The sequence below is a fragment of the Polypterus senegalus genome, chromosome 12 (assembly GCF_016835505.1).
Source record: "Polypterus senegalus isolate Bchr_013 chromosome 12, ASM1683550v1, whole genome shotgun sequence".
Lineage (NCBI taxonomy): Eukaryota > Metazoa > Chordata > Cladistia > Polypteriformes > Polypteridae > Polypterus > Polypterus senegalus.
In genome coordinates this window covers 14,541,948-14,564,693 of record NC_053165.1, presented here as the reverse complement: position 1 = coordinate 14,564,693, position 22,746 = coordinate 14,541,948, and the positions used below count along the sequence as shown (strand labels likewise).

The following is a 22,746-nucleotide window of genomic DNA, read 5'->3' as shown; positions in this document are numbered from 1 at the left end:
AACTAAATGTGGTAATAAAATAAAATTCACATATTTGATCATAACAAACACACCTAGTCCTCACCATGAAGTACGATTGGATTAATCTAATTTCAAGTGACTAAAAACAGAACTTTTAATAAAAAAGAAATACATTAAATTGTTTGGAAATGGGCTCCTAGTCTTTTTCAGGCTGAAGAACAACTAATTTCTTCTCTGAGATTACTGCAGATGTCTTTTTTATTCAGCATGGTTTACCTTAAACTGAACTTCCAATGCTTCTGCATTTCAACAGATGTGTAACACTTCCTGATCATCAACTAACCAAGTGCAACTGATGACCATCACTCAGCTCTATCTTTGTAACTGATACAGACATAGTAAGAATGAAACAAATTCACTTATGGTGAATCAACAACAACAACTAAGTAAAATCTGTTCCTCAGGGTATTTGTCACCTGAAGTTACTTCATGCAGATGGCACATTGCTTGGGATAACAAATAACTTGATTCCATGAAAACGTTTCAGCACAATTTCACATTTTCAAAGTCTTGTGAGCTTGCAGCATTCTGATTGCCAATAACATGCTATCTGACAGCACCAGTGACTGTACAAAGGCTTTACAGGTATGGAGAGTTCCTATAAATGAGAGAGTTCAGCTTTTGATTTTTAAGAAATTTGCAACCTTTTCTCAAAACATATTTTTCACTCCATCATTATAGGTTATGGAGCGTAGATTGATGGCCAAAAATAGCAAATTTATCAATTTAAAATTAAATCTACAACACAATAAAATGTGCATATAGTAAAGGGTCTGAATCCACTGTAGGTACAGGACCACTGGCATGTGCACCAGTAGATTCAGGGGCAGTTTCTACCCACAGGCTGCTGAACAGTCAATCATAAGAACACTGTGTGTGCATATAATATTGCATACTATGTTTATTTTTGTATTGTATTTTTGTCAAGTGTTCTGATGAGATATGCAAATAAGAATTTAATTTTTTGTTTTCTTTTATGTATAAAGATTATTCATTTATGCCTACTTAAATTAATTTAATGTACAACTGTTTGGATTTTGCATAACATTAAGCTCTCATATATCCATTATGTTTTGTGGGTCGTACCCCAAGAGGTGGGGCCACCCCAACATGAGCCCTCCGTCTGGCTATGCAAGTCAGAAGTACATTGATGTTGTGAAGGAATACTAGTTAGTACAGTGTTTATTGTTTGATTTCCTTTGCTTCTGGATTGCCTGTTTGGCAGTTTCCTTTTTGTTACTCTTTGAGCATTCTTGTTTCTCTTTTCATTTTTTTAATAAACATTTTAATTTATACAGATTATTCTTGTTCCATCTTTCCAATCCGAACATTTTTGTTACAGATTCCTTTAACAAGGGAGACATCAAAGATATTATATATTGGTTAAGGCATTTTGGAATTAAAGTCAAGCTTCTCCTTTTCTGGCCTTTGCAGGCCACAGCCTCAGGCAGAGTTTAGGAAGCTGGCTGAATTAGGGTGAGGTTTGTTGGGACACACCAGTGTAGATCCCGGCCTGCTATGCTACCTATATAAAGGACTTCACACCCTCTATGATACAGTCCCAACTCCATTTAATAGCAGAATTGCTGTAATTGGCAGAGATAATCAATGAATATCATTTGTAAGACAGAAAAAGAAATATAAAATGTACAGTGAATGAATAAAAACCAGTACAAAACATGCATTTTGTGCATGTCCACTTTAACATCAAATCATTTAAAATCAAAAACACTGAGCCACCTGAAGCGGGATGGTTTAGTTAGCATGCTCCTCAGTGGAAGAGACTGCCTTTTTCCTTACACACAGAAGAAAATGTCTACTATTAAAATATAACCATAATAACAGAAAAAAGTCTACTCACAAATACTGTAAAGATGATGCAAAAGAGGGAAGATGAGCTTAATATTAATGCACATTTATACTTATGATATTTCCAATCAAGATAAACCACAAATTAAAAAAATACTTGTTAACTATTATTTAGTATTTTAGACTAAATCGGCATTATTTATTGTATGTTTGTTTCCTTTTTTTCCTGTTTGGGCTGCTCTATTTTGTGGCTGCCTTCTTCACATTCTCTAAAAAGTTTGAAACTCCTAAAGGCATTTTCTTGGTCTTCCAAGTGGCTATCGCTCAGGATCAAGCACCTCTGGATAAACTACTATAGCAAAATGGACTTCTATTTACCTTTGACTCATCTGATTTTCCTGGAAATGCAAACAAGGACATGGAACTGTTTATAATTTAAGCACACTGAACTAATATGACTGCCTGTTTATTTGTTGGTTTATATAATTGTTGCACTGCTCAGCATTTTCTTTTGTTTTGCTTTAATATTTAGTATTAAGCTCATTGTCGTTCTTTTACAATATTGTTATTATTAATATACAACAAAATATAATAGTGAATAGCAATACAAAAAATTTATTTATACTGACCACTTAAAAGTAAGCAGTTATTTGGATGTGTATACACTGTATGCCCATTCTTGTCTTATTACTTCTGTCTCGAGTACTGAATAGCCATATAGAAAATAATACCTGATTAATAGTTGAGTAGCCCCTGTACATACACCTATATAATCTTTCTCAGACAATGCCTATTGTTTTACACAATTTTACCTAAAAAAAACTTTAAACATTTATTATTTACGGCTAGCATTTTGTTTTAAATCTAGAAATGCACTTAATATGCAGCCCTCATCTGCAGCATAAGTCCTATATAAATTAATATACAAATTAAAATAATTGATTCATATTTAAATATTCATATGCTAGGTAATTCAACTTTTATTCAGTTCATTAGTTACCAAATACAGGCACATGTTTAACCTATTAGCTAACATAAAATATCCAGCGCATAAAGGTGGCAGAGAGAAGGAAAAAGAAAGAAGTTATTATAATTATGTAGGGTTGAGAACAGAGGTAAACAATATGAAAAATTCTTATTGAACTTTACATGATGATTAGGATCTCTAATTTAGCATTATGCAAGGCAGCAATGTTCAGTGCTTTCCAAATTAGAATTCTGAATGAATTAATTTCCTGAAAATATGAGCAAGTGATATGATTTAGAGATATGTTGTGAAGAGTCTTTAGAGGTGGAAAAAAAACACTACCGACAAAACAAAGCACTGGTACTTTAAGAATTTCTTTTACTAGCCAATATTTTAATTTTGGCTTTAGATTAATAGCTTATGAAAGAAAAAAACAAAATAAAATTCAGTTTAAACAGAAACAATATCCATGCCTTTTGAGTAGGAATGGCTTTTTAAGCAGATAAAATTTGGTCCATTTTCAAAATAATAATAATGATCAGAGTTATTGTCCTGTTGTTTAACAGGATAAAGGACATTGGACACCATGAAACTAAAAGTCATTCAACAGTGCAGAATAAACCAGCACAAAGAAATAAAACAAGAACAAGCTGTCCCTGTTGTGCCCAATTTCAAGTCTAAACATCTTGTATTTGTGTGTCTTAGAGCTACAGAAGTTTCCAAGTGTGACCTGCTGTGACCTTACCATGCCAAAGGAAGCTCAGTACCTGTCAGTGTGAAGACCGCTGAACGACAGCATGCAGCAGCTGCAAAATAACTGAACTGAAATTTAAATATCAGGACAGCTCAGGGCAGGTAATGTCATTCACTTGAAAACAGTAAGCTTTTCTCAACATCCTAACAAGCTTTAGGCAGTGTTTTTCTAAGAAACAAGAAAACAATGAGCAACTTTTAAAATAAACAGACAAATAACATTCATTTGTATTACATATGCACCATTTGTGTTATAATGTTTGACCAAGATTCAAAACTGTTCACATTTAAGACTATACTGTATATTTATAGTAGCTCTCTTAATTAAATTGGTATAGCCAGAGAATCTTATTAGCTTTTCTTCACTACAGTGGAGGTCATGTCAGTCTGTGCACCTCACTTACAAGATGTTCTCATCTTACCTCTTTACCAGTGTACAGGTAATAGTAAAACAACACCGTCTCTCCAGACTACGTGAACTATGTCACTTTATGTGGTTAGGCAACAAAACTAAATAAGCAAATCATTCTCAGCTGCTGAAATCATTCACTGTGGCTTAGCTGTCTATGTTTTCAGCACCATAAACTGTTTTATTATACACTGTTTAAACAAAAAATATTTAGCATCACTTCATTTTCAATTTAAAACAACAAAAGTGCATTCAGTGTGCTTAGCTTGTCATGTTTCAGTAAAATACACGATACAATACATCTGTACTCTGACACACCAGTATATCAGAAAATGCAATTACTCCCTACACTCCTTTAGTGTCTTTCAGAAAAAATAATTATTCAAAAGCAGTTTCAACAGTGATGCATTATTTATTTGTATCTTCCATTTCTTCATCCAATATAAAGCTGATCTTACCTTGTTCACTTCAATTAACTTTGTTGTGGAGTCTACAAGTAGAAGTGCTAGAACCACATTTGAGGGTTGAGATACACAGTATGCTTTCATGAGAAATTCCATCCTTACTGCTCCAGAACCCCCAATACGTACTTGCCAAAGTCAGACAAGAAGATTGCACTGCTGTCCAGATAGAAATATTTCACCACAGGACGGTCATGACCCCTCAGAATTGTGGTTTGCATTTCTCTTATTCTCTAAAGGAAAGAATACACCTAAACCATGCCAGGAAAGTGTTCCCCACAGTAAAACATACAAACTAGAAGTCTTTACTGTGAGGAAACACGTATTCATGCCTCAAAACAGTTTTTTGCAGTTGTCATTCACATACTTGTCAAGTTTTTGTGAACTATATGAAATCTGACTCTTCAGACTAATAATTTTACTTCACTGTTCAGGAAACCACTACTTGAACCCACAAAAGGGCAAAACTATATATAATACATATTACAGTTTTAATACACAATTCCACTCTGTAAGGTTTTTAATGGAATTTGCTTTAGCTTTACATTAATATTTGTTGTCAAATGACCAGTTTGTTTATCTTTGAATCTAGTTTAAGTGTGCAGATATCACGGTTAAAGTTTGCCCACACTCGCCTCAGCTGATGTTGAATGTCGTTCATGGTAGCATCACTTCTACGAATGATCTCAGTTAGTTTAGCAGGTGTTGCCACTGACGTTCCTACTAAAGTCTCTCAACGTCACCTGAAATTATTTTCAAGCCAAATTACCCAACATAATGAGCAAACTGAACTAATCACAGAACAACTTTAGCATAATGGGGAGTTAAATGCTACATTATCTCAAAGACCACACACTGCCTAGGGAGATATGTTACATCATCTTTAAATTAAAGTTTAGTACCTCAGCAGCAGATGCAATTCCTCTTGTACTAACATTCTAATGAAGGAATCTGACCCTAGAAATGTTGGTGACTTAACTAGAGGACAATGGGAATGAGCTTCCATTTGTAGGCTCAACAAGCTGGACCAGCTCTGTTCAAATGTCAATGCCTTTAAATGAAAACCTGCAGTATAGCTGGGCCGATCTGACCATCTTACTGCCACCTGCTAGCCTGTGACTGACAGTAGCTAAGTTTCTACGTATAGGTGTTTTTTTATTCATATTTTTCTTGAATTTCTGTAAATAAGCATTTTAATACTATTTGCACCGTGTGAATAATTGTATGCGACAAATAAAAATTTGATTTGTGTAGAAGCATCTTCTGTTTACTTTACTTTATCAGTTACCCTTATTTTTTGTCCTCTAGTAAGGAGTATATTCATCTTTAGAAACACAATTTTTAAAAAACGGAAATACTCATTATCTATTTAGTATAGCTAAAGGCTGTAATACTGCAAACAGATCTACTGTGCACCACACAGTATTGGATTGGTAACTGAACTTTTTGACTTTGGTATCGATAGCAGCTTTTGGACCTTAGCACTGGTACTGAAACAGTACTGAAGCAAATAACGCATTGCTTGCCTACCTAGCACACCACATAATCATGTGCCCCCTTGAATTGCTGTACTCCATAGTTATCCTTTTGAATTGTCTGTGATCTCAAAATTTGCTCCCCGTTGAGTCAAAAACTACAATGAAGTATTTACTGAAAGTACAGAACTTCTGGTATTATACCATTTTAGCATAAACAAGACAATTAAATCTATTTGTAAAGCTATTAGGCCCAAGTCTAGTGTGACATTATGAATATGGTGCAGATCTGAGGAGACAGATTATACAGTAAATGACTGCCAAATAGAAAATTAATAAGTTTTGTTTCTGTCGTCAATGTATTTGTTCTTCAACTTAAAAAGGCTCTCTTACCTCAATCAGTGCTGGTCCATTCCTATTGGATCATCACTAAAATCATCCTTGCATTCTCCTTACAATTTGGTACAGCAAGGAATCTTATCTATTCAAAATGCAAACTACAGTGAGTTTTCTTGGGAATATTAAAGACTGCAGGTCTGAAACTGCAGTGCATTACGGTTCTATGCACATTTCATGACACATGAAAACAAGCAACTGTAAGCTTCACGCTGTCCAGGCGTGCATACTGATTGAATGTTTATCCATGGGAACTGAAGTTTGAGGCAGAAAGCCAGCCCCATAGATTGATGACATGCATGTGCCAGCACTTGTGCATGTAATGTATGTTATGGGTAGATTCTGCAGAGTCATATGAGTTGTAACAAGAGAGGCACTGTGAAAGCAGAAAGTCAAAATGCAAAAAAGAAAAAACACTGTATTGTCTGCTATCTAAGAAGAGGCAAAGAACAGGCAACAGATATAACATATGGACAAGAACATATAAAACACTAAACAGCAACAAAGAAAGCAGACAGAATAGGCAAGACATTTCAGCGTTCCAGAAATTAGACATACAAGAAAGCAGAGCACAATGGTGTTTCATAATAACAATAAACATAATGTAAGCATACTAACAAAACAGTACAGTAATTTCTAAATTTTCTATCACGTAACCAATTCTGGAACAGATGTTGCCTAAAAAAAGAGAGAGCAACATGCAGGCAGAAAAAGAAAGGAGGCATTCAGAACAGTATGCTACAGAAAGGAATACATTCATTAACTATAATACACTCCATTTTCTTTTCAGCAACCTTCCTTGACAATTAAATCAACAGTAAAATTTCAGTGTCTACACACTTATACATTTGTCACCTAGTTTTTCCTTTACCTCAGGCAAACAGACTGGTTAAATAAAAAGTTTGAAATGTTTCTGCCACTGCCCAAAAAATGCAATCTTATATTTACAGTTGGATAGTCTATGCTCCACAAACCTGCATCTCCACATTTGCACAACAGGTATATGTTAGCTACAATATGCTAAAAATCACAGCCATCTTTGCTTACCGATCATCTCCAGTTTCAAGGTACCATACTAATACTCACTAATCATGGCAACATGCTGCATGTTGATTTGCAAATCCAAGTAAGAATTCCGCTGTACTTTGTACATATGATAATGCTGACCCTGTGAACCCTATCAAACTAGCTTAATCCTGCTCACAGCCATGAGACAAAAGGCCTGTCCTAGCATCAAGTAAACCAGGTTGTCCATCCCATCACAGGGCACAGTCTCAAACACACACTGAAGGCCATGTCACATTAGACAGAGCTTTCATTTACATAATCTTAGCAAGATGGAGGAAGTCAGCAGAGTGCTCCTATGGAGTCAGTCGTGTATTGCGACTTACCCAGCGACTCACTCCTACTAGCCCACAATTCACTCGGACAAAATGTAACAGTTTTGATTTTGTCTTTAGTCACAGGGACGGGCTATGTGTGCATGACAGCGGACAACCAATGAATGCTCATCCAGAAGTACAATGCATAGAAAAAGGAACATAAGTGATTTAGATCTCACAAACAGACAAGAAGGTCGTCTGTCTGATGTCTCATGTTTTGGGAAATGTTTTGGGAACCACAGCAGAATGGGGAAGAAAAAAAAAAAGGACCAAGATTGTGGCCAATCTCATTATACATCCCTTTGTACAGCACCAGCTCCATAAGACAGCACATTATTGGCTGTCACTAAAAGGGGTGTGCCTGCCTATGTAAGAAGGTTGGCACTTAATCAGTAAATGTAACATTGGCAGGGATTTTCAGCTGCATAAACTGCCATGGTCCAGCGACAAGTTTAACAACTGCCCTTGGCAAGTATGATATATAACCCATGACTAGAGATCACTTTGACTCTGGCTTTACTCACTCTTTTAAATGGGACTAATGTAGAATGGATAGTTAATTTAACACACACAATATACTTGTCGCAAAAATGTAACTTTAATTTTATTGACCAAGACAGAACATTGGGGAGTCTCCATCCATTTCAACAAAACCATCAAGGACTCTAGTCGGAATAGCTGCTAAGCCTTTTCATATTTGCTTTCAGTAGCTGTAGTAGTAGTCTGAGCTGTCTGTTACTTTTTTTTCTACTATGGTGTCCTAGTGTGGCCTTTGATTTAACTACCATTTCCCTAAGTTCTCCCTTCCTGATCTTGGAATACAAACTTTTTCAAGGGATAATTTGAATGCTTCAGGAAACTAAAGAAATTAAAAAAAAATATTCACATACACATCTTTATTCACAATTCAATGTACAAATGGTGCTGCTAATATATCTGAAAAGGTTTAGACATTAAACACAGCTATAATATGAACATATAAAGCAACAAACACACAATTGAAAGAAACATTTGGTAATTGTCATTGTATTTCAACAAGCAAATAGAAAATGACAAAGGAATGTGAATTGTACAATATGAAAAGTTTTGTAAGTGCATCGTCGACATGACCTTCCCATTCAGCTATGCTATGGTTTTTGCCGTTGGGGATTTGGGACGTACCCTTGTTAATTTTCATTTAAATACCTATATTAGTGTTTGTGTCAGTCAAATAACCACTCAACTTCAGATACAGTACATATTTGAACTAAATACAATTTCTTTTTTTTTTTTTTCGTTTCCATCATTTAGACTCCATGATCCATTTAAACAAGCATTTGAAAACTTGACTTAACCTAGGTAATGATGAAAGGTAATGATTTAATTTAGATCGCATAGCTACTGGACAACTGCAGTACTGTGTATTATTTGACAGGCCAGGTATTACTGCATTACAAGAAGAAAAACTGGATACTAACACTTGAAATAGAGCTCACTGAAAGAGAATAACACAGCAGCACTGAGATTAAGAATGTCAGCAGTAAATGACAGTGCTTGCAGCTAACAAAATGTATATCTCCAAAGGGCAGCTAACAAAATTTATATCTCCAAAGGAGTGGATAAGGTGTGTGCAAGTCCATGAGGCATTTGGAGGAACTCTTACTGCACAAGATGCTAATGTCAGTATTTATTTGAGAGTCACTTTGTAAGACATCGATCCTGATGCTTGTTGGAATTGATCAGGAAGGCACCCTGATGATATGGGATCAAGCAGAAACTTACACATTGTTGACAATGAAGTAGATTTGGAAAAAGTGGGATATTTTTGCTAAAGTATATAAGCATATAAAAGATGCAAGGAATAACCTACAGAAAGCTGCATACAGTTCAGAATATTTTTTTTAATTGAAGGAAAATGTTTATGCCAGCTGTGCAAAACTAAAAATCAACACGAGGAAGTAAAATGCGGCCAGTAAACAGGAAAAAAAACTCGGAAGAAAAATGGACAGGGCTTAGATGATAATCATCAAGTGGAAGAGTAAAGAACTGGTTCAATGTGGTAGTGATAAGTAGCACTGTGATTAAAAATATAAATAAACAAAAACAGGGTGAGGTGGTTTAGGTATGTAGGGCAGAAGGCAGAAAAGGAGTGAAGGAAGAGGTGGACTAAGGTGGAGAAAGATAGGATCAGCCCAGGCATATCCTACAGGAGATGGTTAATAAACCATTAATTATACTTCTTGGTCAGTTAGATCCATGTCATTGTATCTCTGCCATGTGTCAATAAATGAATTTTAATACAAAGTAAAAAGTCTGAGCAAGGCAGGCAGTTAATAAAGATCACAGAAGTGTTATCAGTTATTAGAACAGCATACAATTAACACCTTTCTCAGCAAAGTAAAAACTGTTTAGCAAAAAACAGATCTATTGTGAAGTACTCAGAAGAAAAAGAACACACTTCTCTATGCTATAATTAATGAGGATGGATTTCATCATGCATAAGACAACCATCCATTAATCCAGCTTTGGGATCACAAAGGGTACAGCCTATCGCTGCAGCACTGGCTACACACCCATGTTCAATAACATCAGGGTAGCTTTGAGCTTCCAATTAAACTAAAAGACATCTATCCAAGATGTTAACAAGTCCAGATTACTCAGGACACACTATTACACTTTTCATTTAAAAACAGCATTTTTAAACCAAAATGATCTCTGTCCATACTGATGTTTTCACATTGTTTAAGTAAGTATCTCTGTTCACGCTAAAACAACTGAAAACTCATATGATGTAGACAATTGGCCACGCTGAGCATGCATGCATCAGCTGAAAAATCCTTTATGGGGTGGTAATGCAGCAGGCCGATGGGTTTATTGCAAAACCATAACAGTACATTATTTGTCTTTTGTGCATATATGCGACCATTAAATTACAGCACCTGCAGTTAGCAAAATGTACATCTCCAAAGGAGTGAATGAGGTGTATACAGATAAGCAACGTAACAAATGCCATGAAAAGCTACTCTTCAATGTCTGTTTTGTTGGAATACGGTTTCCTTTCATGAAGGGTAACCAATCAGGAATTGAGACATTGCAATAAGCACAATACACTAAGGTAAAGGCTATGTAATAAGCACAAACAAATCAGAGTTCAGTTAGAGTCTGCATTTTCATCTGGCCACTACACAATGCTAAGAAGTGTACGCATCTGGAGAGCGTTTAGAAAAGTCTTAATTTCTGACGGTTGAATTCACTAAGATACTGCGAATGAAAGCCGAAGACGGAGACTATTGTCTGCATTTTTAAAAGAAATATACTAGTAGTGTGGATGGGGCTTCAAAGAAAAATCCATTCAGGTACAGAGATAATTTTTAAACTCAACAAACATTGCCAAAAATCTATGGAACTTTGAGGTGGCAGCAGCACCAGCAACTGTGATACCATGCCAATCTCTTAGATACCGCATTTTTAAATATTTGAAAGTACCTAATTGAGGAAACTTTGTGTGTTGGCAATGAATCTAGAAGATACCATGGTCTTCAATACACAGATATGAACAACCTCTATCTACTTTTAGATGTTTACATTAAAAGTTCAAATACTGTTCAGTTTGCAATTTTAGAAAAAATGCATAAGTACGTGTAGGGAAAACAATCTAATCTAATCCAAATTCACTGTTGAACAATTCTGCCCAAATGCCCAAAAGTTCCCAAATAAATTGGAAAATTTGCACAGTACAAAACATTTTTGAAAAAAAAAATTAAAAAATTAAAAATTGAAGAAAAAAAAATAAAACAGGACAAATAATGCAGCACATCCTTGGGCACAATAGGCATCAGGAACAATGGACACAAAACTAAGTATATTTTTTTATATTTATGGAGGAAAAAAGTTTATCTAATCTAATATAAAAAGTGTCAAATGCACAAAGGAATTAAAAACAATAATATAAATATACATACAGTATGCATACAAATGTGACACATTTTGCACAACACAGCTCACATACTGAGCAATCACTAGGGCTCACACAGCAGATGACCACAGTAAAAGAAACATTTAATTGACTTATGATCGGGTTGATCAAACCACATACAGAGAAGGTGACAAGAAAATGGTAGCGGCCTGTGCTGAGTCGATAAATATGACAGATGATCAATGTGTGCACATACGGAATTTCTCTCAACTCTGGGCACAATGTAAACACTGAAGGTGTGTATGTATTCCAACTAAATTACACGCAAATGCAATTCAGACTGAGAATATATACAACAGTGTCAAGTATAAAATCATGGGGCCAGTGTTTGCAAAGCAATCTCTTATTAACAAGTATTTCACTGCACCTTTTTAGATTAACCATTTCTCCCACAGTGCTAAAAATCAGGGATAAAGGTACAGTAACACATTCCAGTAAATGGGGAACCTTTATATTAAGTGATTTAAGACATGCTGAAATTCAAGTTGCAACACCGGCACAAATTTCATTGTCTTGTTGACTTTATACAATGCAGGAAATATGCTGACACATGACATCCGAGCCAGTTAGTGCCAGTTAGCACTTCCTTTTGTTTTGTATTATGCTAATAAAATGAATAATGGAATTAAACTCAGCATATCACTTTTCATGATGCATAGTAATAATTTTATTTTACATTTTTTTCTTTACATTTTTTTTTTATCCAAAGTGACTTACAATGTCTGAGATACAATTTGTTACATTTCTTTTTGTTTTTTCCAATTGGAGCACACGCAGGTGAAGCGACTTGCTCAGGGTCACTCAGAGTCAGTGGTGGGATACAAACCCACAACTGCAAGGTTTGAAGTCCAAAGCCGTAACCACCATGCCACTGCATGCCTTTTAAAAGAAGTGGTCAAACAATAAAAAACCAAACTGTCTTTACTAGAAGTCAGAAATCAAAGAGGGGCACTGAAAAATTGCTTTTTTGTGCACCCTGAAATATAATAGCAATGAACCATGAGCTGCCTAGAGATTCCCCATCCCTAACATGGATCACTCTTAAAATAATTGTTATACTGAGACTAAAAATATCAGAATGATTGTGAGGACTCACAACCGAAAGACATCCACTTTAATTCACACTTATGGTTTTGTTCTGAAACTATTAATTCTTTAAATGGACCTCAATTGCTGGTAAAACATCAGCATCAGATTTAGGGATATCTCATATAAAAGCTTTGACTAGGAAAACCAGGGATGGCACACAAAGAGATTTTTCTCAAATGTTTAACATTCTACTAGGAATAAAACAATGGTAGACACATTGTTCACAGTACTTTTTTATGTGCCTTGTTAAGCATTCATTTTATTCTCTTTATGAAAGAGTATTTGACCAGATGATCACGTTTACAACTCATTCATAACAGAAATCTAAAGTGTACTTTTTATTTACATCTCATACACACAATTTTTTATATATATCTCACTGTAAATGCTCATTCAGTGATTAAGTTTTATTTGAGTGATGGAGTCGAATGAATGTTATTCTTGAAGACTAACTTGTTGGCATTGCAATCTGAATCAGCAGATAGGTTTCATTTCCTATACTGCCTCTTAAAACAGCAAATGCAGTGAAGCCAGTAATACCACTGTGATGTGTGCCTGACAGTTTGTCCCTTTTGAATGAGTAAAATAAAAATTCTCTTGTAGAAGGTGGGTTAGGATTCTTCCAATTGAGAAAAATTGGTCTAGAAACCAGAAACATAGTGTAGGATATCACAAAAGATTTATAATTTAAATTATATGATGTTATTCGATTAGGTGTTACTTTAAATATTGTTAAAGAACACAGAAAATTTAGATTCAAGGATGTATGAGAGATATGTTAATATTTACCCCAAGTTTAGAGCACTTCCAAAAATGTGTGTTAATGATGCGGGCACTTGGATAATAGTGTTCACAACTTGAATAGTGACCTGAATACCTTTCAGACAATCTCAAACAAGAGGTGAGGTGGGTGCAATGAACATTTATTAGTTATAGTATAGCATGCTTTGTACAGATAATAAATTAAAATGTTTTAGGAATGACCATCTGAAATTTAGACTGAAATATTCCTTTACTCAATGTAAAGGTAAAGTCCTTGAAATAACATAATGTCTAGAAATATTTCGTATATCATCATTAAAACTAGACAGTAACTCTTCAGGGATAGAAAAGTGAGGCAGGCTTTTTTAACAAAGTTTCTAGCCTTTATATACAAAGGTGGCGTACTGCCAGAAGATTACATTTAATACACTGTAGTTTATAGGATGCATACACGCTATCCATAAAGATTCTTCTAAATGTCTGGATGCCTAGTATCTTCCATAAATTAAATAATGTATGGGGTAAATTTGGGTGGAATATGCAATTATGCTAGGGGACAACTGATAAAAGCATCTTTATATTAATGCACATCCTATAGAATCTTTCCTTCAATAGCTAATGAAGCAGGTGTATAGTTTGTCTGACTTCTACTTCCTTACAAATTCTCAGTGTGCAAACATTCACTAGTCTAGTAGTGGAACTGAGAGTTAAGCCGATGTCACATTACACAGTCTCTAGTGGGAGGGTATCTCAAACTTCACTATAGCAGTCAATTTACTAGGACATACCTTGGGTGATATGGGTGACTAGGCAATGTAAAATTACATGACTACGTAACAAATTTCTAGCACAGTTTCATATTTACAAAGTATCATGAGTAAGCCAATAACATGCTGCAAGTTGGAGTAAGTGCTCATGCAGAAGGGTTATAGGTGCATCAAGTTCGGCAGTGATCTCTGCCCTTTTTTTTTTTTTAATTCCATTCTACCAAAAAACACAAAACATCAAATAGATAAACCCCTCTGTTTGCAAAAATCAAAACACCCATGTTTCTTATTAATTGTCACTGCATTATATATATATATATATATATATATATATATATATAGAAATACATACAGAGAAATATATATTGTACTTCTGGCTGTGTACAGAGCATGCCACCTATGAAATAAGACAAACAAAATTGTCAGACTATTTGGACTGAGTCACAAGGTATGTGAAACTGCACAAATGGTGGTCATGGGTATGTGCTGTGACTGCCCCCAACTCCGTGTGTTTATGTAAATTAAGTATTCAACTGAAAATCACTGAAAAAGTTTTATTTTTTCATTTCGTTTAGAAAAAGGTCACATGCCAGTAGCTTACTTTTTTTCCCCTTTAGTAATTTTTGCAATCTGTAAACGGTATCTCTCTGTATCTAAATCTACCTTACAGCTAATGAACTTACCGCTCGTGAGGTATCTCCAAAGTCGATTTTGAGATTGGCCATGGCCTTAATGATCGCCATGATAGACTGAATCGTGTTGCTGTAAACGACAGCTCTGTATTGTTTACACTCCTCTTCAGAGTAGCCATCTTCATGGATAATCCTAGGGAGCAATAAACATATTTCAAACAGTACTACTATTTAAATCAATAATTTCCTTTGCTTTTATCAAATTTGACATTATAAAAAAAAAAAAAATCAGGCAATATGTTTTTTAAAAAATATATTTATTAAAAATGAAAAGCAATCAGGCTGAGTATTTACCTGGAATTCTACTTTCTTAATAGATTTTAAACTGCCAGTTGTACCTACTGTAATGTATTCATCTTTATAAACATACATTAGTAATATAAAAAAATAAAAGAATGTAACAGTGCATACAAATACTTTCACAGAAGGCAGGTTAAAGAAAAGAAAAATCCGAAAAGCTAGCCTTGACTAAATTCAGCTAGACTCATTTAATCCGTCTTATGTGTTTGTTGTTCTTAATACTGTCTCTAAACCTCATACTACATAAAGCACTCGTCTACCATTTCCCCTGTGAAACTCAGAATTAACTGCAGCATGGACTCCTCATTATACTGAAAATGCATCACATGGCCCAAGTCAACGCCTATGTGTGCAATAGCTACTGATAGACCTCAACCTTTAAGGTCGAGCATGCCCTAACCACAATAAAAAAACTATGAGGTGTTATGATGAATGGTCTGTGGCGCAGAACAGTTTTAAATAAATAATCATGCCCAAGAGCGTGCAGGATCAGAATCAGGTGCAAGTGTGAGTGAACATGCTTCGTTCTAGGGATGGTTGGGGGGCGTCTGGCTGATTGCGTATATATGTGCGTCAGCCACGTGCCTCGTTCTTACCTCGGAGGGAGCACCGTCTCATACCTGCACCCAGTTAGGCAAGGCAATATAAGAGGAGCCTGCACGGCAGAAGGGGAAAAGAAAGGGGGAAAAAATAGAGGTTAAAAAGAGGAGAAGGAAGACAGGATTGGGAGAACAGACCTGGTACAGAGAAACAGAGGTGGGCAGCCGGGAGGAGAGCCCCTAGGAGGGGTGTACGGCTAATGCTCAAGGGTGTAAGATGGACACTCCAACTGAGCATGTGTTTTGGAGTAGCTGGAGTGGCCCGATGCTCACTCTGGCGCAAGTGCAAGGGTCAGCATGGCACCCTGCTGGGAGCCATGGCCAGCAGGAACCCGAGTCTGGGGTAGAAGGTTGGATGTGCCTATCAGCAGGATGTTTCCCCATGATTCATAGAGGACAGGGAGGGGAGACATCAGTTTTAGAATGGAGGTACTAGGAACTGACTTTGTAGAATGTTTCCTGTATTGGGGATTTTAAACTCTTTTTAAAAAATTATTTATTGGCTTGGTTTTAACCTCCACTATTGAACACTGTTTTTATGGATTATTTATGAATGGATGCACTGTATGTTTGAACACTTGTTTTTTTCATTGATCTTATATAAAAGCACTAATCCGATTTTTGCACCTGCCCCTTGCTGCTTGTATGTGTCATTATTTGCCTGGCTCATCCTTTTTATGACTGTCAACATTTGGGGGTTCAAAAAATTTCCAAAGGGCGACAGGAGCATGTAGACAACCTGCACCATCACAGGTGTCCGTTTCAAAAGGCTCTTTCAGCACCAGTGTCCACTACTCTGTGAATGTATCTTAGGTAGTTGACTCAGTCTCAATTCACCCTTTAATGGTGCCTTATGTGAAAGTCCCGAAAAGGTTGTTTGACACACGTCACTGGCACAAATATTATTCATTTTATACCTCCAACTCACAGCCACTTACATTTTTAGTGTTGTGCAAACTCATTCATTAAAATACACAAACACATCATCTGTATGTATTTGTATATTGCTCTATGAACACAATGCATGTCTGAGTAATTTATTACATGTAAATAAAATATTGAGATATACTACAATAATAGTAAAGAATCAAGACTAAACATATGGAAAACTGTTAATCTGGATAATGTTGTTCATTTAAACTAATTTGCCTTTTACAAAAATTAAAACAACAAGAGGAAAAACACCCATATTTTACTAGTTGTTTTAATCTCAGCAGTAGTGGCTCTGCTGCATCTAGAACTAATTTCCTAGTCATAGTCTATTGATGCCCTGGATCAATTTTTTGAACAGTGACAATAGATCACAATAAGCCCATTGAGCGATTTTTAAGCAAATTATGTAATACATCAGTCTGTTCATTTTCTGAACCTACTTTTTCCATTACAGAGGGTCTTGGAGAGCTAAAGTCTATCTTAACATAATGTGACATAAAAAAGACATTGTATTATGATGGAGCACAGTCTTAAGTTCGCACCATGACAGACAACTCTACAAAATATTTAGATTAGAATAATAAAAGAAATTGGAATTTGACACTTTTAATTAAAGAAAATAAAAAACAAACACACACCTGATTTGACATTATTCTTAGTCAAATTGAAGCTGTTCTGATACAGAGCATAACTGAATTACATCAGATGAATTTAATATGGAAAACATATACACAAAGACACATTCAAAACACTGCAGCAGAACTGAAAAAGGATGAAGGCAACATTACAGATATTACAAATTATGGTGAATGCATGATCATCAACAGGAAATCATCATTGTGCTCCACAGGCACACTGGAGGTTATAAACAAAACTAATTAAATGTTAACAGCCTGAATTTCAAATGAGACATTCCTCCATTGAAACGCTACATTAATGTAAGCATTGAGACAAAGCAGTACAGAGATGCAGGCTGTACTTGCAAATCTGAAATACATTTCCTACTTTTGCTGTCAAATTTGATAAATCTTTATGTTTATGCTTGTGCCTTATCTCTCCTGGCATTGGCAGTATCAAAAATATTAAGTGTAGGGCTATTATTTATGGAAAATAACCAATAACCTTAAGTGAAAAAGTATTACTGATTTACTGATGTAAACTTTGAAATCAAATGATGACTATTTACAAGAAGATGTATTTCACCACAAATTTATTACACCATATCACCAAGAGAAGGCATGCTATTAGCAACACAAATGTATAATTTAATTGCGACGTTATTCAGAATGCAAAGAAATATTTATCTGTAAATATAACAGTGGGCCCAAAATGTCTAATTATTTCCCATGGGAGTTGATACTGCTGTATAAATCAGAGTTAATCATGTGAGCTTGTATCCTGCTATAATGTGTATCAGGATATTATTGTAAGTTTAGTGTGAAAATCCTCTAAATCCCCTGACACTAGGCCACAACCCAGATCTAGTGTGAAAGAGGCTTTCTTTGCATTCAACTGTGAAGAATGTAAAGATTTATCCTGAAAAGCACTGGTAAATACTAATAAGAAGAAGGTGGAATGTTAAAATGATAGGCCCTGACACAAATGGTAGTCAGCTGATGATTGAATATTATGGATACTTCTATCATTTTCATCTAAAAAGAATGGATGGGAGAATAAGTTGCAAAGACAAAATAAACGTAATCCAAAGTATGTACAAAGATAAATGATTTCACTCACTTCATCTGTTTCACAATAGTACTTTTCCCAGACTCTCCAGCACCTATAATAAAAAAAGAAATGAAATTTTATTACAAAAGCATATTCCTTCAGCCTTTCCAAATCAAACAGTTCTTTTCAATAAAGCCCTCTGTTCTTCTACCAGCAAAGGGAGGAAAGAAACTCAAGTCAAATAGTCTTTCATGTTATATTAAAATAACAGTTTGTGTCACTGAGCCCTGTCCTACGCTGACAGGGTTACAAACAGGTACAGTTTACAGCTGGAAAAGCAAAGGGGCTCCACTGGCAGGGGCATTTCTAAAGCCTGACAAGTGGATTGCTGCTTTTCTCCATCTACAAAGATATTCCTAGACAAAAGGGTATGCTTACATCTCTTGCAGAATTATGAAACAGATCCAATACAATTAAAAATTTCGTCAAGGCCAAACATGTGTGTTTTAATACACCCAAAGAACACAGCAGATGCTATACTCTGGAGAATTTGATGTTAATTTAAACAACTGCCAGGGTCATTGTGAAGGATTTAAAATCTCTTCATGGGTCAAGAAGCTAGGAGAGCTTGGTAGTAGGCAATATGGCCAAAAATCCTTACAGTGTAATTAAAAATTAACAGTTTCAGTAGATATGGTACTGTATTGAATACACTTTTCACACGAAAAAATGTTTAACATATAAATGTTATGATTAATTATGAACACAGATACATGTCTTATCTGTCAAAACACTTGCTAAAGTCTGCTATTCGCATAAATGGCAGCTATTCACCTCTCTTAAGAAGTTCACTTTATTTCTTTCTCACTCACATGTACTCATGTTGTCTCTACTAATGCACCCTTCATCAAGTCAACACAGCATCAGACACAGTTTCTTACAGACCTACTGTATGTCCAAACATAAATGATGTAGAAGTTATTTAATTTTGCCAGGATTTTTTACAATCTGCTCTGTTTAGTCATGGGACCAGGCCTATTGATTTGCACAAATAGTTCTATGGCTATCTTGTAGCCAGAATTTGGGAGACATTTGTGAGAAATGTGGCTGGTGAACTGAGAACAAATGGTAAGTCATTCCTTATGATCAGTCAAGCCAAACAAGGAAAGACAGGAGGTTTTACTAACAGGGCACTTCATATATATTAGGATGGGACAACAACTGTGAAATGGCTGATTTTGTTCTACAGACAAACAATTCAGATTTGTGATAAATATGAGACAAAAACACAGCTATTGTTTATTCTTCTACACATACAATGCCTTGAACAAAAAATTCACCCATCAACACTTTTCCTCACATTTTACTGTCTTAGAATAACTTAGAAGTTTTCCTCGGTGATCTAAAAAGCTTGTGTCATATTTTGTAATGAATAAAATTAAATGGGACAAGTTTTCAACAATTTATACAAAATAAAAAACAACATTATGATAATAAAAAGCAATTCTTTATCAACAAGAACCATTTCTTTCAATGCATCTAAAAGAATACATATTCTCACTCTCATTGAAGCCCTACAATATGGAAAAGCCTTTAAAAAAAATGTTTTCAAAAGATAAAACAGAATTCTGATTCCAGATAAGAACAAGTCTGAGAAAGGGTACGATACAATTTCAAAGGCACTGAATATTCTTGTAGTCTGTTAAACAGGAGTGGGAAACAAATATGAAACTACTGACACACTATTTTATATTTAGACTTTGTATTAAACTTGACTGCTACAAAAGAAGTGCTTCTTTGGAAAGCTGATTGTGTTGGAGGAGCCAGGTACCCTGAGAAAACCAGTGCTGGCACAGTGATGGAAAGCAAGCTGCAGATTGATGGTGACATGCCTACATATAAAACCCAGGTCCATGTTGCTGTGAAGCAGCATGGTCAACCACTGAGCCAACCAACTGTGACACAACATATTAGAATGAAAAAAGGAGGATGACTGGGAGTAAGGATATGCAACCCTTTTAACCAAAATCAATTCACTACAGCAGACAGCCCTAGTGCTAGACTTTATTTACTTGGCTTCATCTTGTCAAATTCAGCTCAGCCTATCAACAAACAAGCCTGGTATTCAACACGTTGCTTGGCTCTACAATTATTCATCTTCTTTCTCTGGGAAAGCCATTCATCTGCAGAATCAAAATGACAGCTTAAGCTGGAAAGATTTTTCTGTAAATGTTAACAATGAGAGCATTACTGCGGATAAATAAGAATTCACCTCTCTTAATTCTGTAGATAAATTATTTTAATACAATTTCATACAGGTATATTACCTGAAACATAAACAAGTAGGACGGGGGGGTTCTACTTAGTCTGTTATGTTCTTTTATTTTGAATAAAAAATGTACTTTACATCTTGGCATATTTGCCTTTAGACCATCTGTTACTCTGAAGTCACAAGTAATTGCTGTTATATAAGACAGCAAAAATACATTTGCACAGCTGATACTTCAAAGTATTTTTTTCCCCAAAAAATTGTACCCAGAGAAACAGCCTGAAGCACACTGCGCTGGTTTATACAGCACAAAACAGCTTTGCGACCGACACAGCTGTAGGCCTCTTTGCATACGCAGTCTGGCACATTCCTTTACCACTCCTCCAGATCAACTAGAACAAGTCGCTGCTGCTTTGTGAAGGGCATTTGGAACTTTTGGCTTAGTATATTGCTCTAGGTGTGCAAATAAAGACTTTTGTGCTAAATACTGCTCAATGTGGTATGAGAAGTACAGCAATTAAAAATGTAATGCATCTAGTACTAGAGGATAAGTATGTGAAAGACTGCATGAACTGGATCTGGTCAGCTAGAGAGAATATCTTAGTCTATCGAGAGAGAAAACTGAATCTGAAATAAACTGGAGCTCAGAAAGGATAAGCAGAGTTTTAAAATGGAGGTGGTGCAGTGAATGATCCAGTTAATTTCTGAAAGAAGGTTAATCAATTACACCAATCTTTTTCTTGCACTGTGAAAACCACCAAGGTGCTTTGTGTGCATGGTATAGTTAGTCTATAAATTTGCATAACTAGAGATTTGCTCAATGTGACAAAGAGAGTCAAGGTTGCCCTGTAACCAAGACTAATGTCTTTAAATTTTCCCTATTCAATTGACATATTGACATCCATCCATCCATTTTCCAACCTGCTGAATCTGAACACAGGGTCACGGGGGTCTGCTGGAGCCAATCCCAGCCAACACAGGGCACACGGTAGTGTATATTTAAAACAGTTTTACAAACAAAATTATGTACTTATTTGAGGCCAAATAAAACAGCATGACCTAGGTTTTATGCCCAGAGACAGCCAAACTAGTCATTCATGCCCCTCACCCCAGTTCCTTGATTCCTATTGATTCCTTTCTGACAAGAACTGGAAATCTGCCTTTTCCGTCAAGCTGAAACTCATTTAAAGAAAAAGTAAAAAAAAAAAAAAATGTTTTGCTTATTTTTCTCTTGCCAACTGTAAGGTCAGCAACACAACTTGAAAGGTAAACAACTAGATTTGTGAAGCCATCTAATTTTATGCTGACCTCACCAGCTGAAACATACAATAAGAATAAAGAGCACTCGCTACCTCAGACAAATAACCAGGAAAGTGGAAGAAGTGACGCTGGTGCCAAGGCAGGCATCCGTTTGGCAGTGTAGAGTTTCCCTCTGAGCCCTCCAATCAACCACACGCTGAGGGCAAAGTAAATGCGTGTCACTCAATGGTTATTGATCACTGCTTGCTAAACAGGTATCAGCTAACAAGAATTCTCAGCCACTGGAGACGTCTATTGTACAAAAAAGAAACGGAGACAGTCTTAGCACACGCACAGTCTTTATAAAGGGAAGAATGAATTGCTTCTATTCAAAAATGAACACAGATAAGAATATTACAAGAGGCGCAGAAAACACACACCTAGCATGAAAACTGTACAGACGGTGATGGCAGCTTAGATAGTGTGTGCTAACAAATTACACAGATACATCTTATGTAGAAGCGATAAAAGGTAAAACTGTAAAAATGATAGAGGTGCATTAAGCAGAGCTCCTCAACATGCAACAAACGAAGAGAAAAACTAACGTGATTCTAGTTTTAAAATTCCATAAAGTTACGAACGCTACTATACATGATTACACTTTAAAGAAATGAACAAATCATATAACAACTACGTACAATCATACACAATTACTGCATATGATGCATAGCTCCTACTACTTCTTTGTCACAACAAGCCAAGATAAATGAACAAAGCAACACGTGTTATTATAAAAAAAA

General features: G+C 35.7%; 1 protein-coding gene across 1 annotated transcript in view; it reads right to left on the bottom strand.

Annotated features, from left to right (window-relative positions):
* LOC120540294 (guanine nucleotide-binding protein G(i) subunit alpha-2) overlaps positions 1-22,746 on the bottom strand; it is a 149,633-nt gene that overhangs the window by 19,991 nt on the left and 106,896 nt on the right. Inside the window, exons 2-3 of the mRNA XM_039770932.1 lie at positions 18,508-18,550; positions 14,930-15,071 (exon numbers count right to left, since the gene is read on the bottom strand). Of these exons, the coding sequence (XP_039626866.1) occupies positions 14,930-15,071; positions 18,508-18,550 (185 nt within the window). The remainder of the gene's footprint in view (positions 1-14,929; positions 15,072-18,507; positions 18,551-22,746) is intronic.